Below are 18,696 nucleotides of genomic sequence, written 5' to 3'. Positions count from 1 at the left end.
TGTTTCCCACACCTTGTTGAATCTATATTATAAACAGTTGGGGCAGCTCTGCAGGAGCAGGGGGTCTAACCACATACCAAGTATTTAAAAAAGTTGCTGGTGAGTGAAAATCCTGATAACATGGTCTGTATCTAAGTGAAATCTTTATGCAATCTGTGGAAGTAAGGAAAATGCCACTGTAAAAGTGGCCAGTGCCTTGGAGGCTGAACAAAGAAAATATATCGCTATCCAAAGAGTCTCAAAGAAAAATTAAAGGAACGTCTAAGGAACATTTAAGGAAGACTGGCCAAAGGTTGGATGACCCAGTTCAAGCTGATAGTGAAAATKATTCATGTGTCCTTTATTGCTGCTTGCAAAGAAAATACACATTGTATGGTAGAAACGCAGGCACAATTTACAACAGACTATTCAGCTTTAATGCTGGAACCACCAAGATTTTACTGGAACTTTGAAGTTTGCATAAAAACTCTTTACTCTCTAGATGCCTCCTGATTTGGTGTTGATCTTAATTCTCTGGTTTGTGCCTGTTTCTGTCTCCTTCAGAAGTGGTAGAACTCTGAGATCAAGTGTGTGAGGTTTTGCTTGCCCTCTTATTTGGATGTCAGCACAATATTAAAGATTTATGTCGGACAAACAATCAGATGTCTGAAGGCAGGGTAATGACCTGGTGACTTKTTGCTTCACTATTTTGTACCTTAGAGACTTTGCATGTGGTATCAATTTCTAAACACTTATTTTACTGGTGCATTGCATAATTTCTCCTCTGGTTGTGATATGGACCACGGTAAAACAGGAACTCAGATACTATCTTCCCTGTTCTCAGCGTCTTTTCCCACAAAGTAAAGCCATTCTTGGCTGGACGGCTGGTTTGGTCCACGCTTTGTGGTTTTACTGGCTCAGCTGGCCGATAAAGCTTATAAACAGGAGGGTTGCAGAAGGGGACGGGGTGCTGCACATCGGGCTGAGCTAAGGTTGTTGCTGATTCAGTTTTGGAATTGCTTCCATGGTGGGCTGCACAGCCAGCAGCCACAACCACAAAAAATCCCATCTGCACAGATGGATGCTAAGATTTAACTCCAGTGTTCTTCAACTTCGGCTCACAGACACAGCGGTTTTGGACTTACATGAGAGTATAATGAAGTCTTCTGAACTGAAGTAACAAAACATGTCTCGGTTTATTTATGCTCATGTTGTGGTGGGGAGGGTAAAATTAGTGAGGCTCTGATATTTAAAATTTCTTCCAGGGACACAGATAGATATCTGTGAAAGTTCATCCTGGGATTCATTATATATACTGTAATGATTTTTTTCTTTTTTTGTTTGTTTTTTGTTTGTTTTCCCCCGCTTGATTACAATTTAATAACTTTTTTTTATTATTATTCACACTTACGCAATGCTCATTTTTATGGAAACTGCTGCATTCYGGTAACAAAGGAATTACATTCCTAGAAATGAAATAATATGGTGTGTAAAACAAAGCAACACTTTGAGTTTAGGAAGTACAACCTTTATTGAAGTTTCTTCTTTACTGGATCCGTATGCRTGCCGTTTAACTCTCAGTGAGTTAAACAGACACCAGAGACRKAGATTAGGACTGCTCWCTATAATAAGCWAAGTTTTATAGGAACTTGATGAAATATTTCAAACAACGAACATCTGGAACACCAAGTCATAGCTCTTAATTACCTTTTACACAGTTCAGTTAGCTTTACTTGGATGTAGCGTTGTTATGAGAATAATTGGAGCCTTAAATCTTTAGACTGTGTTTGAAGAAGTTTAAATAGCCACTGTAACATTGCTTTGTCATGAAAGGATAAGAAATTTCTTTTACAATTTTCATGTTTGGAGCCTGAGGAACAATCAATTCATATTTCATTTGTTTTTAATTATCTGGGGGGGGGGTTATAAAATGCATTAGATTGCCTGATTATATCATTCTTTTGGTACTGCTATGATTTTTTACACTTCTTCTTAACCAATGTGTTCTTCTCAAGCATTTTTTTCTAGTCTTAACTCATAACACGCTTTTTCATTTTAGTTTTTGAAAGGCACTCTYCTTCTTTGTCTTCTTGAATTAATAGAGTTTAGTTGAATTCAATTTATTCACAGTTGCACAGTTGGTAGAACTGTTGCTTTGCAGCAAAAAGGTTCTGGGTCCGATTCTCTACAKGTTCTTCCTGCAAAGAGGTTACATGTTTACATGCTTCTCCGGGTACTCCMGTTTCCTCCCACTGTTCTCCACATTACCACCATCCAATAAAAACAATATAGTGGAACCCACAAAGTCAGTCTGCTCAGTAGCTGTGTGCTTTGAATGAGTMATTTACTCATTCCTAATTAGTGCTAAAATCTTTTGTGTGTAAAATGTGGAATCTCAGTTTTTCCGTAGATGAATCGTAGTGATGCTTTAATGTTAGTGGTTACGGTTTGTTGCTTGATGCTGGTTGTTGTTGTTGTTGTAATTTGTACTTTCAATGGACCTCATGAAACAGTAAACAGCTGAATGAGTTCATATAACAGACACCAGTGAATAGTTGCACTGTCCCTACCTTCATGGATTCTCTGCTCTTGGATTTTCTTTTTCTTTTTTTTCACACTTTTTCTTTCCATTTCTGCTCAGKGTTTCCTATTTCTCTGAGTTCCTGTGCCCAGAAGCCACAGAGCTCAGATTTTCTTTTTCAAAGATGATCGTCATTATTATTTAAATATTTTTGACAGCACATTTTCTGCCACTTTCGCCCATGTTAAGGTCATACTTCAGCTCCTTGCAAAAGTGAAAGTGCGATGATTTCTATACCTCTACTCAAAAKAAATTTGTCAGCTAAAGCAAACATCTGTTTTGACTCTATAAATGTCAAACGTCTAACACTTTTTCACTATCATTAATTGCTGTGTGTTGATCAAATCATGACTAATCTGCTGACAAAGAATCCATRAGGGACTTTTAAAAGTGATCTGCTTACATAAGGCAACAGAAAACGATCTGCCAACTAAATTTCCTGACTCAAAGCTTTTAAGTTTAGTTTTTTATAATAAAATGATTCCCAAGWTATGAAGGCACTCAGTTTGACTTTTTCAGTGTGTTGGCTAAGAGGTCCTGTTTGGTTTGAACTCATAGGATTTCACATCAAGACTGTTTAACAAAAAAAAGTCCACATAGTTTTGTGTGTAGTGAGCCACAGTTTTTAATTTTCCTGAGGTTGCCATTACACAAACACACTTATCTAATCATTTATTGATAAAACCTTTAACTAAGCTGCATATGCAGCAATATATGAAAATACATAAACGTATGTATCTGTGGAAATCATGTAATACATTTTAACAGATGTTGAACGACACCCAAAGTATGTGAATGGTCAGTTTGCTTTGCTTCACTGAGGTTCTAATGAAATAAACTCATTCCAACATACCGTCGTTGGAACATGAGTAGGAATAGTGAGAAGGTTTTCTTTTCTGTTCTACGTCCAATAAAGTTGAGTTATGGTTTCCATGTTTCCCTAAATGCATGCTTGTAAAAATGTCTTTTCTAAAGAGAAGGTTTTTTATTGCATTTTAAAGAGAATTGTGTTGGTTCTGAAGAGGACAACCAGTTAATTAATTAATTGATTAATTAATTAGTGCATGAAGGTTGGCTGCCCTGCGACAGACTGGCAACCTGTCCAGGGTGACCCCGCCTCTCGCCCGGAACGTTAGCTGGAGATGGGCACCAGCAACCCTCCCGACCCCACTGAGGGACAAGGGTGTAAGAAAATGGATGGATGGATGGAGGAAGGTTGGCGATGAAAGAAGTGTTTTCTTGCATTGTGTTTTGGCTGCAACTATATTTTAGGTAATCTGTTTGTACTATATAACCTATTCACTGAACGTCATTGTTATAGATTAAAATATATTAATGTTCAATTTGTGGTCAGTAAAAAAAACCCAGTAAATGTGGYTCAGARACAGGACTATCTTMATCATTATCATGATTACAAAACGAAGCCCTCCAGAAGTATTTTTAATCCATAAACTTACACATATATCTTATTGGGATTTTATGAAGTAGACAGACATGAATTAGCACATAATTATAAAATGGAAAAAAGAGGAAGAAAATGGCTAATGTAAACATGTACAATTGTGTATCATCTGCATAGTTATGGTAATTTATCTTGTTACTTACGATGATCTTAACTAGCAGAAGCATGTTGATATTAAACTAGCAGGCCACCAAGATAAAACCTTGGGTCGCCCCGCATGCAATTTTTGTCAACTCAGGTGAAAAGTTAYCCAATGATGCAAAGAACTCCCTATTCTTGAACCAGTCAAGGTAGACCAAAGAGTCCAACCCAGCTCTCCAGTCTTTTCAGCAATATTTCATAGTCAACAGTGTCGAATTGCTTCGCTGAGGTCCAGCAGTACCAGCACTGTGGTTTTTCCACAGTCTACGTATRTGTAAATGTCACTGAACACTTTGACGAGWGCAGAAAYCAAATTAAAAGACATTTAAGTGGTTGGTCATTGTTAAGAACCTAATYAACCGTTGAAACAGCTTTTCAAATCATTTTCCTGATGAATTGAAGGTTGAAGATTGGTCTGTAATTTTRCAGTAGTGACTTGCCCAGATTGTTATTTTTTAGCAGCGGCTTGATAGCTGCTGKTTTTAGTGCCTGGGGAAAAACATCTGATAAAAGGAATAGCTTTACTACTTGAATCAGGTAGGATGCTTTTAGAGCCTGAACATTCTTGAAGAAAGTTGTGGGTAAGATATCAAGACAGCAGGAAGAACTTAATTGATGTACTTAATTGTCACTTTGTGTCGTTTTCTTCATATTGCCACTTATTGGTAAGTAATTATAGCCAATTATAGCATTGATAACAGAGTGGCTGCACATGAACAAGCTACACTTTGCTACATATCACTTTCCTTCTGCTTTAGGACAATCTACATGTTCATTCTCAGTAAAAKAAATTGATATTTGTGGTTGCAATGTGTCAAAATGTGAGACCATATATTGCATAATTCAGGGCTGGTGAGCAAATGTATTTTACTTTTGTGGTAAATATGAAGTCTGAGCAAAATAAAGAAAATCTGTCTGCCATAATTTCACTTTATTTCAGCGAGTTAAAATGACAAGCTAAATTGCATCACTGAGCTGGTATTAACCAGCAGATGTGACCCAAACTGTAATATCTCATCTTGCACTTGACGACCRAAGGGAGGAGAGAAGAGAATGCGATTTAGGAGCAGCTACTGAGTGAAAAAGAGAGTCATTTGATATTCAACCCAACATCATAAAATTTTCCAAACAGTGGTGCAACTTAGTTGAAGAAGCCCGTGTATGTTCTCAAAAATCTGCCCCTGAGGATTACGRCACATGGCCCATTTGTCATAGCCTGTCTGAATGTAACCGCACACAGATGTGATCAGAAAATGCCATCTAATCCACTCCATGTTCACTGTTTTACTGGATTTTAAATCTCAGTTTTAAGACCGACTTTTTGGTCAGTTAGAAAGTGTCTGTGCTTTYAAATACCGCAGCCTCGTATGGCAGCCAGGAGTTATTACATTTCAACATTCAGATATTAAAATATAGAACTCGCTTCTGCTATTGTTCTTCTCTCYACAAAGCTTCAGTAGAAATTAGAATTTTGAACCTAAATTATATTACCATTATATCACCATCTTTATCAAATTAGGGTTAAATCAAACTAAAATAGTATTTTTTTACTAACAGGTTAAATCAATTTGAATTTGATTAAATTATATTTAACATGCATATACATTTTTTTTCACCTTTTTAAACAATCTCAGCTTTCACATCATAGGACACAATATGTGTCAATGTTTTTTAATAACTTTAACATTCCTGTGTAAGCCTGGCCCACTGCTTTTTATTATCATTGTAAGAGGGAATTGAATAGAGCTGTGAATGTGGTTCTTATATAAACACTGAAAATAGCAAACTCAAGACTTAATCCCKTCTTTCTCGTCATGCTTACTATGAAGGAATGATGTATCAAATGTTTTCATGCGTCCTCTTTTGGCTCAGCTGTAACCAGACCCAGATGTTTTGAGAGGTCTGGGTCTCATTTTAAAGAATCATAAACCTGTTAGTGAAGACTGAATAGAAAAAAAAACAGAAAGCCCAGACAGGCTATGACTGACTCAGCAATTTAGACAACCTAATGTTGTAGTAATTTGTTGCAGTGGTAGCTTCCCTCATGCTAGCTGTAATAGCCAGAGGACACCGAAACCTCCATGTGTTTTATAAGCGTCGCTGTGAGTTTAACATGGTTGCAACAAATGAATGAAAAATGAATAAAACCAAAAGAGAGAAATAACACAAGTCAAACACTGTTGATGACAATTACATCAAAATTCCTGAAAGGGTGACTGTTAGTATTACCTAAGCAGCCTAAATATTCAATCCAAACAAATGTAAACTTTTTACTCTTATGTTTTCTCTCAGTCATTAATATTTCTTGCTCAACTTGTATGCTTTATGTACAGAGTCAGGACAAAGAGACACATTCTTTAAAAGCAACCCATAAAAAATCTACTTTTTTTCTGTTATTTGGAAATGATTATTTTATAATTTTTGGATATAATCATGGATATGGAGCCCACACATGATCCAGTCCACACAGAATTTTTGAAAGTCTCTCCATTGGGTAAGGATTTTTAAAAACAATAGCTTTTTGCAAGACTAAACATAGGCAAGAGTTGGAGGTGCAAACATGGAGGAAAGTCTCTGGTATACAGAGATCCTATGTGAAAAGTCACGGCCATAGAACACCTTCTGGACATTTCTTGCTGTTGTTTGAAAGAACAGAGGCGGCAAAGGTTGAAGTCGATCTGCATGTGTTACACATCTAAGTCACCAATTTAGGTAGTGACACTACTAAAAAGCTCCACTTAGATAAGGTTAGTCAGTGGGAATTATGCCGAAAATACATTTGCAGAGCAATGTAGATGTTCAAAGTCTTGGTGAATTGTACCGAGACCGAATATATCACTGGAGTCTGTTATTGGCTAGAGGCAAGAAAACCTCATGTTGGACACATGCTACAAGCCTCCAGTGTATTTCATTCTTCATAATATTCTCAATCTCTGGTTGAGAGACAGAGCTGCTTGCACAGGACATTTAATATTGACATTATGTTAGGTTTTTACTAACCTTGTTTGGTGTTTTTCCTGTTTTGATAACCAATCAATAAAAACCTTTGCTATCATCTAAAGTAAATATTGGTATGTATGTTCAGTAAACTACATCTATCAGCAGGATTATTATGATCAGGGGTCATATCTTGTAATTTGTGCATCAACAGAAATGTAATTTAAAAACTTGAGTAAATTATTTACCAATACATTGATTCCATTTAAATGTATCAAATTTAAATGTAATTCCATTATTTCAGAGGTTTGACCATCTTTGTTATAATTTATTTCCTTATTTAATCGATAATCTTTTAAAAATCTAAAAACTGATGCGCTATGGTGGAGTACAAGTCAGAAAAAAATATTTGTTTCTGGGTACAAAATGGATGCAGGTTAGGAAAAAAAATAGGATAAAAATTGTCCCACGGCCGTCTTGAATGGCTACGGAGGTAATTGCATGTTGTTGTGCTTTTAAATGCTAAATGGTCTGAATTTGAATATGCCTTGCTTTGTGTTAACAACTGACTAAAACACTTTCACACTGAAAGCCAAATTCATGGACACACCAATTTGCAGATGTTTTGCCCAAGGACACTTGTGCTTGTTGAAGCACAGTTTTGAACAGACAACTTCCCAGTTGGCAGACATTCTTGATCCCCGCTGAGCCATTAAACACACAGTAGAGATAGACTCTTAACACTAAAAAGAGCCCTGTATGCATGAATGAATGTTGCAACCTATGGCTAACAGCCTGGCTCTGGTCACCATCCAATGGCACTTTTTCACTACATGATACAGTTATCCTTTTCCTTATATTTCTGTCTCAAATTTCCACTGCAGATAACTTGAAATCATAGTTTTTTTATTAAAATTTTTAGATTAAACCAAGCCTGTAAATTTGTATCTTTAACCACAATGTGTGAATAAATTATTGGGATTTCTGATTGTAGATTTTAGGTGAAGAATTAACATTACACAGCTTAGCTACTTTAAAGACATATGTCTCTTCCTTCATGCAATGTGAGACAAAAATATAAGTTTTCTATATTGTGATTTGTGACTTGAGGTCAGTTTATATTACTACTGGTATTTTAATTGTTAACATTTTTAGCTTTCTGACAAACCCATGTCGAAGATGGTGAAGTCAAAGGAATTTTGTGGTAGCCACCCGTTCACCGAATATGAGACAGTATTAACACTCTGCACAAAGGCTCTTCACACAAAAAAGACTCCWGGCTGTACAAGCTTTCTTTGTGTTGCTATGGAAATTTCCACTGCCAGCCTGGAGTGAGATGGTGCGTGCACGCTGGTCTAATRGCAGGTACTTGGAAATGGTGTGGTTTCTTGTTTTTTAGTACAAAGTTTCACAGATAGTTTCACAGAAACTAGTAAGTGAAGTAAAAKGAAACTGACRTACAGTTTCCATTTACTGTTTTTCTTTTTCGTCTTCGTCTATCTCTGCTCCTCTACTTTTACCGTAAAGCTGTGGTGAAACCGATCCTCTAAATCTGCTTAAGTTCTTGAAACTGTTCATGGTTTGCAAAAATCTTAGATTGTGTCYATACATCAGAAATGTTCATAATAGCATACACTTTGACATACTGTATATGGAACATTAGAAATGTATTTCCAGATTTCTAGTGGATCCTTTATTATGAAAAATTCAAGCAAGGTGGTAACATCATGGGAAGTTATCATACCCAGTCACAATGGTGCAGGACACTGAACTTTATGCCATCAGCATAAAGTTGATGGCAACTTTGTGTTGTTTTTGTGTATCAAAAACAACACAAAAACTCCAAAACATCACAAGACCTACTCTCCTTCATTTCCTCATGTTTATACCCATAAAGCAGTTGTACAAACTGTAGATGTTAAAAATTTGAGAAAAAAAAGTGCCAGCCTCATTGGCATTTCACAGGAAAATGCTGCAGGAAACAGCTCTGTTGTCCAGGTCTATTAGGCTCGATCCTAAAGCACAAGTACATCCTTTTCTTTACTTTAAGTAAAATGTTGAGATTATACAGACAATGTCTTCCTTTCAAGCCTGAAACAGCAGTCATAGTTTAGCATTTTGATTCTTCCAAGTTTTTCTGGCATTTATTCACTTGTTGGAAATGATTTGGCTCCGGTCCAGCCTGTTGATTGGGACGTCCTGGCTGCTGTCCAGGCTCTTAACTCTCAACAGGCTCAGCCCTCCTGTGCTCTGCACCAGGCCATGTGTTCTCATGCAGTCTGTGGGATGCATGTGTCAGCGTGTTTATGTACTGTGATAGTTTATGTGCAGAAAGTAAGAAGGAACTATGAAACATAAGAAACTTGCTGACTCACATTAAATCTCGCAGGTGGCTGGAATGGAAAAATCTGAAAACACAGCACACACAGATGACATTAACTGCTTGGTTTTTATTTTTTGCATGTGTTTCAAGGATATGCCTAATATTTTGTTAAAATTTTGTGTTGAGGGATTWGTTTATACTAACATAACACATTTCATTTAGTTCTAAGTTGTTATTTTACACGATTTCACGTGACAAAAACCTYAGTATCCCCAAATATGTACAGTCCTTGGCTCTCAGAAAGATTTCTTCCAAGGAACCTTGAAGTTGTTTTCTGAAACCAGAGTAATAAAACATTGCACCTTCATTGGAAACCTTTACTCACCATCTTTAGTCTGTTCACCATATGAGACAGAACTGTTTTTTAAGCAAAAACCCTYGGATGCAGGCTGAAARGTTAGACAGGCACAGGAGTGGAAAAAGTTCCACCTTTGGAAAGAGTCAAAACTAGACTCCTCAGACTGAATTTTCATCGGCTTTCATCTTGCTTGACGTGTTGCTGAGGGGAGAACATGGTCAGTCTCAGTCCGTTTCTTATCCTGCCTCTGCCAGCTTTGATAACACAATGTGCGTTAAATTTTGATGGTTTTAATAACAAATGTTAGAGCAACATGCTGGTTTTATGAGTTTGAATATGTTTGTATGTCCATGTTACTATAGTTGTTTATAGTAATATAGTTATATAAGTGAAAATGAAATATGAGAGGAATAGCTGATTTGATTGATAGGTAGTATTTGAAATTAAGAAACCCTCCTATTGGGATAAACACAAAAAGCTCCCCAACAGTGGTTCAAAGTCTAATCAAGAGAGACAAAAAAAAACTAGTCCCTTCCTTGTWCTTGACCCATGACCTGCAGCCGTCTAGCCGCCTGTTTACATGGTGTTGTGTTGTACTTTCATCAGCATGTGGTAAGGAACAGAGGGAGGTTTCTCTGATCAAGCTCCCTGCATTCGCCCCCGTCATGCAGCTCTTAGTGCAAATCATACAGACCTACGTATTCAAGTTTGGGTCCATAAAGGGGTCCCTTGAGGTGGTCAGGAGGGATGTTTGGACAGATGTGAGGGTCCAAAACTGAGAGGATAAACCCCAGTACTGCTCTTGCGGTCCTGCCCAACCCATCTCTGGGAAGGATAGAGTCTCTTGGTTGCAGTTTCATCATGGCTGACATGACTTAAAGAGACAGAGCAAGTCGCTGTGTGTGAAAGGAGAAAGTTATCTGAGGATATAATATAGCATTTCAAATGTAGAGCAGTCTTGGTCTCCTCTGACCAGATCTCTTTCTTCTGTGTGGTTATGTGTCCCCTACATGACTTAGTTACATTTTTGCTAGGTCAAGTGCCTCACTGTACTGGTAGTCTGTCGTCTTGCTGTAGATCGGCTGAACACACCATCCCCATGATGATGGATGTGGRCATAGAATGATGATGCCTTTCTGTAAAAAACGTGTTACACAGTGCAAAAGACTTGAGACTGGAATGGATGTTCATATTCCAGTTCGACAGTAAGCCTATATGCACAGCCAGGGCCATAGTGAGATTGTTTAGATTAAAGGATGTTAATTTGCTTGTATGGCTAAGTTAAAATCATGGCCCAAATCTTATTGAGAATTTAACTGAACTGGAGCAAAGAACAATGGACAAAATGTCCATTCCTTGAATGGTCAAAGGTTGTAGAGACATACCACGAAAGACCTGTAGCTGAAGCTGTACCAAAAGTATTGATTAGTTGGGCTGAATACAAATACTTTGTAGTAAAATTGAAAACTCTTTGAGATTTATCTTTGTCTTTAAAGTTATTCACTGTTTGGGTTGGTCTAATGTGTAAAATCCCAATAAAATACATTGAAGTTTAAGGCACARTGCATCTAGGAAGTATTCAGTGCTTCACATTTTCAACATTTTATGCTGCTACAGATGCATATAAAATATTGTTTTAACCCCTTAACTGTCAACCTCAAAACGCTTACATGTAAATCAATGGGTCTATGGACCCATGTCATAATGGGACACTAAACGTAAATGCCCCAATATGACAAAGAGGAAAAAAGCTTTGCAGTTTTTGCAAATGTATTAATGGAACACAAATAAATCACATTGAATATGTATTATAAAATATTTTTAAACACTTTATTTTTCCACCATATTGAAACACATAAACTGCCATATCTTCATTTAAAGTTGATTAAGTTTCAATAGGTTTCAATTCCCATAAAACCCATCACTGGGCCAGCTGCTCTCCTGCTGTGCTTGCTGGAAGTAACTTGGTCAGTTCTATTGAACCAAAGTAAACATCCTGCTTAATGTTTATCATTGAATCATTGTTTCAGAGGATTATTAAGACGTTTCAGTGAACATCTGCGAGATGAATTATAAAAAAGTTTCTCTGTCATCTTGCTGTAGATCGGCTGGCGGTAAGGAATGCAGTGTTGCGGTATGGTTAGCACATGGACAGTGTTTGCAGTTTCATTGTGAGTTGCATTGTCTCCTCATGCCACCAAATGTTTTCAGTTCAGTCTTGGCTGACAAAAGGTTCAGGGTGTCCCAGTGTTGACATGTTGGATTTAACTTAGTTATGAAAAGAAAACAAAACACTGAGTGCATTCACTTTTTCTTGGCTTGTTTAGTTTTATTTTACTTCCCATCTTTAGTTACGTTGTAGCAGCTGGCCCTCATTGTTATCCATGAATATGACTAAGCTGACTTACTGCATTCTGTAGACAGATTAGTAACACAGATCCTGTTATGTTTTGCAGGAATTCAGGAGGGTACTGAGTGCACAAAGTGTAAAAATGATTGGGCACTAAGGGCAGCCATCGCTCTCCTCTATGTGCTCTGCGCTCTGCTCACTATAGCAGTGGCTGTCCTTGGGTACAAAGGTAAGTTAAAAAGGAAGTTAATGGTTACACTTGGTAAACTATTTTGTACATTTTCTGAAAGACACATAAAAAGTGTTATTTTTTCTTTCTTTTTTTTCTTAAGCAAATGTGCCACCCGCATTCATTTACTGGAATTTCCACATTATATTACACTGTGACAAAACTACAAAGACAAATTCAGACTCCTCTGGAAACCTTTAATACATTCTGCTGGTAAAATTGGTGTTTTGCAGATTAGGGAATTTCACAAAGCAATTTGAGTTCGTGCAGAATTTCAAATTATTATTTCAGTCCCGTCAGCAATATAAGAAAGTTCAGAAAAATATTTACTGATTAAAGCAGGCCTTTATGACACTTATGACACATTTTTCTTCACTGACATGATTTTTTTTAAAGATTAGTCATGACTTGAAATCCCTGTGTGACAGTGGCCTCACTGCAAAGYGTTTGTGTTTTGAGACGTTTTATTTAATGTTTTTAAAGACATTAAATAAAAACAGAGATATATTCAAGTACCTCAAAGCCATTGTCAGAATGCAGAGTGAGAACTGTCCAATATCCAGAACAGTGATCCAGAACAATCACTGTATACCTGTCAAAACATCTGAGCAAAATCTTCTAAAGTATTGTCTGGTCCAAACGCACTGCAAAGCTCTCTTTGGCAGTACAAAATGCCTTCGTTGGAAAATCTACAAGTTGAGATCTAAAGCTGACTGCTGCCTTTTAAGTTTTGTCAGGATTGTTGTAGGTTTCCAGCTTTACGGGTGGGTTGGCTTGGAGCCCGTGCTATTTTGATGGTTTGCCTCTAATGTATACCAGATGACCAGGCAGTGACTACTATAGCTTAACAACCCAAAGAAAAATTTTATTACCCGGGACCAATTTGTTGTCTCGTGAACTACAAGTTCACTCACGAGTGTCAAAAACAGCTGTACTTTGAAGAAAGCCGTTGCAAGCTGTATTCTGTTTTTCTTTGGTCTTCTCTGTGTACTGAGCCTCATGTCAACATTTGAATACTTTACCCTGTTGGAGATGTGTTTTTGCTACCTGCTGTGTCACAAAGTGTCTGCACCATTTCCAGCAACTTAGGTTAGCAAACTTTCTTCAAAGGCTCTTTAGTGCCAAAGTAAGCTTCACTTCAGCCTCAGTCCTTCAAACGCTGACAGTTAATAGACATCTTATTTTGTTTAAGAAATTATGGTGAAAAGTACTCTGCGTTAGTTGATTAATCCTGTCCAGAAATGAAAATGTTGAACATTAGTTTGCCAATTTGAGCAATGCTAACAAGTTTGTAAGCCCAGTTGGACATCAATAGACATCTTCATACAAAAATAGTTTCACCATTTTTTCACAATTTTCAATCATCTTTGGTTATAGTCTTTGCTAAATTACATTAAAAAATTGCTTTGCTTTTCCAATACAGGTTTCTTGTAATATTGAATCACAGAAGAAGAGAGGGATATAAATTAGGCAAGGTMTGGTATAGGATTCTTACGCTGACATAATGTTTAAAATAAATACACAGCTTTCACAGCATTTACAGAAAATTTAACTAAAATATTTAAAATTATGAACTGCACAGTGGCGCAGTTGGTAGAGCTGTTGCCTTGCAGCAAKAAGGTTCTGGGTTCAATTCCCGGTCTTTCTGTATGGAGTTTGCATGTTCTCCCTGTCCATGCGTGGGTTTTCTCCAGGTACTCCGGTTTTCTCCCACAGTCCAAAAACATGACTGTCAGGTTAATTGGCCTCTCCAAATTGTCCCTAGGTGTGAGAGTGTGTGTGCATGGTGGTATGTACTGTGTGTCTCTGTGTTGCCCTGCGACAGACTGGCAACCTGTACAGGGTGACCCCGCCTCTCGCCCAAAACGTTAGCTGGAGATAGGCACCAGCAGCCCTCCCGACCCCACCAAGGGTGCAAGAAAATGGATGGATGGATTTAAAATTATGTGTTATCTAAAATTTTAAACATTTGTTTCTTCAGCTGCTTGCTGTCCAAAATGTTAAAAATTTTACCTTAAAATAGGACAAATATTGAAACTGGTACTGATTCAAACAGATAATAGCTGGTTGGGTTATTGGATAAGCAAATCAATAGAATAGATTGATTCATAGACAGGTCACGTGAATCTCGTCAACTGTAGTTTTCATTCTTCTTTCAGCCAGCTGACAGGCAGTGGCTTTGACCCTTTCTCTGACTTTTCATGAAAATGTTCATTTAATGCATTAATGACTTTAATCATTCATGCTTTGACTGAACCCAGAGACACAATGTCTCCCTTTGTTTTATACATTTTGCATCAAAATAAAACAAGAATCAAATTTAAACTTTGGTAGCAATATGACAGAATAATTTAGGGTTTTTTAAACATTTTGAAACCTTAACATACCCGCCAATAACCCAGCACTGCTGAAAATACATTGAAAAGAAGAATTAGTTTGGTTTGGACAGACGTTGAAGAGATGTAGAAAAAGATACAACTCAGTCTCTCAGCGTTGGGCCAAGAGGTATTTCAAACTGAGACTTTGTTATGTTTGGCCTAAGTGTATGTTTTTGCTTTGTGTTTTTGTCACTCCTGGAATGATAACAGTAAATGCTTGGGATGCTGTCCAGTTCTGAGACACCCACCTACTGGCAAAAAAAAAAAACACACAAATGAGAGATGAACTTTAGTTGCAGAGGAGAGGGGAAGATAAATTACAGTTGGACTTAGCGTGTGGTGATGTGTAATTTAAGCAGTTTTTCATATTCATACTTGTGAAGTGGAATTTCTGAACATCTCAGCCTCTAGCTTTGGCAAGTCAACAGTTTCAGTTGCCTGGTTACTTGCTGCAGTGAAAAGAAGAATACAGGAGCTCCCTCTGCTGGTTTAATTAAATTAATGTCATGTTTATAAAAGAAAACTAAACTAATACTTTTTGATGCTTACCTTCTAACACTTTCATATTTTAAAAAAAAAGTGGTATTCTCTCTATGGATCTCTTCCAATCAATCTCTTTTTTGCCCTTTTCCTAGTTGTCCAAAGGATGGACAATGTCACTGAGGGCATGCAGAATTATGGAGGCAAGATCAATGCCGTTGAAACAGACTTAAAGAAACTAGGTAAGACTGTTTGGAATCAGGTAGCTTTATCATACATTAATTGAACCTCATATTGAGTCTGGGATAATATTTATAGAAGTGCACCAATCACCTGATCAGAGATCGGAATCAGCCAATTTTTCCCTGGACTATTATTATTATTATTATTATTATTATTATTATTATTATTATTATTATTATTATTATTATTATTATTATTATTATTGTTGTTGTTGTTGTTGTTGTTGTTGTTGTTGTTACCATTCATTAATCCATCAATGCAAAGAACTGAAGCAATCTTTGGTCTATAATCACATCAACATACGACATATAATTTCATGCACATTTTTTGTTCTCTAATGAAAAAACAACAACAACAATTTTAGGTTTGGTGCCCATGGTGTAATGCATTGGGATAATCTTGTTCCTTCATTTTCAAACTACAACCTTGGTCAAAGCACTTACACCAAATGTTTCCTCTTTTATTTATTGCAATCCTCAGAATATAACATTATAGTCAGTTCAAATTGAAACTGTCAAGTGTGACATTAAAGGAAAAATGTTGTATTGGTTAAAAAAATGGAAGCATATTGCTGTTAGAAAATACATTCTTTTGACATTATCTCATTACATCATGACAGTTACATTGTGCAAATGTCACAATATATTTAAATAAATGTAATTTCCTCTATGTGGCTATGGTAGTATGCTGCATTCATAATGAAGACTACAATGGCTAATTTACATTAATTGGTCGTGGTTTACATCATACTTGATGTAAGACATGTAGAGATACTGATGCTGCTCCATATTGTGGATGAAATCATTAATACTATTGATAGTATTAATGACTCCAAGAAGGATCCTACCCAAGAATGGGACTACACAGAAGGAAAAATCAGTCCAATCCTCGAGATGTGGCGATTTTCTTTGACTAGCTGGAGAGTTATGAGAGGCTTCTGCTTCACCACCTTAAATGTACTCAACATGGATATGGTGTGACTCGTTTGACCCCATTGGTGTAGAAGACAACTAATGTGTTGCAATCTTGTAAATCCTGTACCTAACATCATGTGGCATCTAGAGCCCTATGAAGGTGTTTCCATAATTATCCTATTGTAACGGGAGAGTGTTCAGAAACACATTTTTCTTAGTGGCAGTAATAACATTCCATAGAACAGCCTAATTAGTGCATCTCTAAATGTTTCAGACCTAGTGCTACTTGCTTGTTTTTTTTCCACAGATGATCAAGCAGGAGAGAAGTCCCTCAATGCCACCAGTGAAATCAGTACCTTCAAATCAGATCTGGAAGGGTTACAAAACCAACTGAAAGACATTAGCAGTAGAGCAACAAGCAACAGAGACATGTTAGAAGACCTGCTAGTCACAGGAGACAACATGCAGAATGGCCATGTCTCGCTTCAAAGCGTCCTGGATGGCAACGCAGACTCACTGCGTGGGATCAATCAGTCCTTGGCTTCCTACAGTGGAATGATTGACCACCTCCAGGCAGACACTGCACGACTCCAGTCTGAGCTCCAGGAGCAGGTCAAAGTGCAGAGTGAGACTCAAGTGAATGTCAATTCACTTAATATCACCCAAGGACAGCAGCGCAACTTGCTCGGCTTGCTACAGAAGACAGTCGAAGATGTTAGTCAGGCAGTACAGAAACTGAAGAATGACTATCAGATTCTGCAGCAGACAGCCAATCATACGCGTTCAGACTCACAGTGGCTGAAAGAAAAGGTCCAGAACCTTCAGGTTTTGGCTGCAAATAATTCCGCCCTGGCCAGCTCCAATGGAGACACACTGGACGACTTGAGAACCCAGCTTAATGCTTTGGTCATCCAAATCCAGAACACCTCAGCCATCACCGAGAGTCATGACCAAGGCTTGCGTGAGCTGATGGATCGCCAGAGAGACAATGACAATACCACCTCGTTAAAGTTTGATGAGATGGAAGTACGATTGGACAAGCATGAGAACGCCATGGACCGTGTGACAGGAAACATGAGCTTTGCCACACAGATCTTGGGTGTCATCAGTTCTGACCTGACCGGCCTGAGATCCTGTGCTGAGACAGTGATGAGGCACACGGACCTGTTAGCAGACTTGAATGCCACTATGGAAGAGGCCAAGACCAACAGCAAAGATCTGCGCACACAGCAGGATGAGCTTGCAACCAGGTTGGACCAAGAGGTGAACAACCTGTCCAATGTGATGCAGGAGATGAAACTGATAGACAGCAAACACTCGCAGCTCATTACCAACTTCACCATTCTGCAGGGTAAGATCAAGCAACATTTTTAACGAGCTTATTGAAACTATTTTGCTTTTAGAATAATGGTGGGTTAGATATAGGCAACCAACATTGATATTGTGACATTTAGGTATAACTTTTGTAGACAAAGAAGACAGCAAGTTTAACTGATTGTAAAATTGCATCATGGTTTAAATGACACTGATCTAATCCTGATCACAGCTGTTTCTCCCTAAAAGTCATTAAACATGGAAGTGTAAATTGTACAGATACAATTGAATGTTTCTTCATTAAGATCCAATAGAACCCCAATACAAACACGTTTTTTTGTTGGTTTTTTTTATTGATTTAGGTCCGCCAGGCCCAAAAGGCTCCAGAGGTGATAAAGGTCCCCAAGGGCCGATGGGCCAGACAGGACATAAAGGAGATAAAGGAGACAAAGGAATTCCAGGCCTGTTGGGACCAAAAGGAGACCGAGGTCCTACTGGCCCAGCAGGTGGGACAGGTCCAAAAGGTTCCACTGGTGCTCAGGGGCTTCCAGGACCTAAAGGGTCTAGAGGCTCTGGAGGCAGACCTGGAAGCCCTGGTGAGAAAGGTGACCCTGGATCAAATGGATACCCTGGAACCAATGGAAATCCTGGATTGCCAGGGCCACAAGGGCCACAGGGACTTAGAGGAGCAGCAGGACCTCCAGGCTTGGAGGGGCCTCGTGGGCCTGTAGGTCCAATTGGCCCTGCTGGTCCTCCGGGACTTCCAGGCTTGCCTGGTCCTGTGTCTTCTGTCAATATAAAGCCAACCAGAGCCCCTCAAGTCATCAAACCTCCCCTACCGACTTTACCCTCAGTACCAACGGAGAAATCACAAGACTCTGCACAGGAACAGCCCTCAGCTGCTGCTTCCACCCCTGCACCTGGTGAGTCACACGTCAATTGAAAACCTAAATTTATCTGCTACTTCCAGAGATTTTTGCCAGTCAGAGACAGTTTGCATCCACGTA

General features: G+C 38.1%; 1 protein-coding gene across 1 annotated transcript in view; it reads left to right on the top strand.

Moving 5' to 3' along the window:
- colec12 (collectin sub-family member 12) overlaps positions 1-18,696 on the top strand; it is a 29,405-nt gene that overhangs the window by 8,733 nt on the left and 1,976 nt on the right. The window contains exons 3-6 of the mRNA XM_008434482.2: positions 12,238-12,360; positions 15,374-15,460; positions 16,683-17,726; positions 18,052-18,612. Of these exons, the coding sequence (XP_008432704.1) occupies positions 12,238-12,360; positions 15,374-15,460; positions 16,683-17,726; positions 18,052-18,612 (1,815 nt within the window). The remainder of the gene's footprint in view (positions 1-12,237; positions 12,361-15,373; positions 15,461-16,682; positions 17,727-18,051; positions 18,613-18,696) is intronic.

The sequence above is a fragment of the Poecilia reticulata genome, linkage group LG17 (assembly GCF_000633615.1).
Source record: "Poecilia reticulata strain Guanapo linkage group LG17, Guppy_female_1.0+MT, whole genome shotgun sequence".
Lineage (NCBI taxonomy): Eukaryota > Metazoa > Chordata > Actinopteri > Cyprinodontiformes > Poeciliidae > Poecilia > Poecilia reticulata.
The sequence above is the reverse complement of the archived record's forward strand: the minus strand, read 5'-3'. Positions and strand labels throughout refer to the sequence as shown.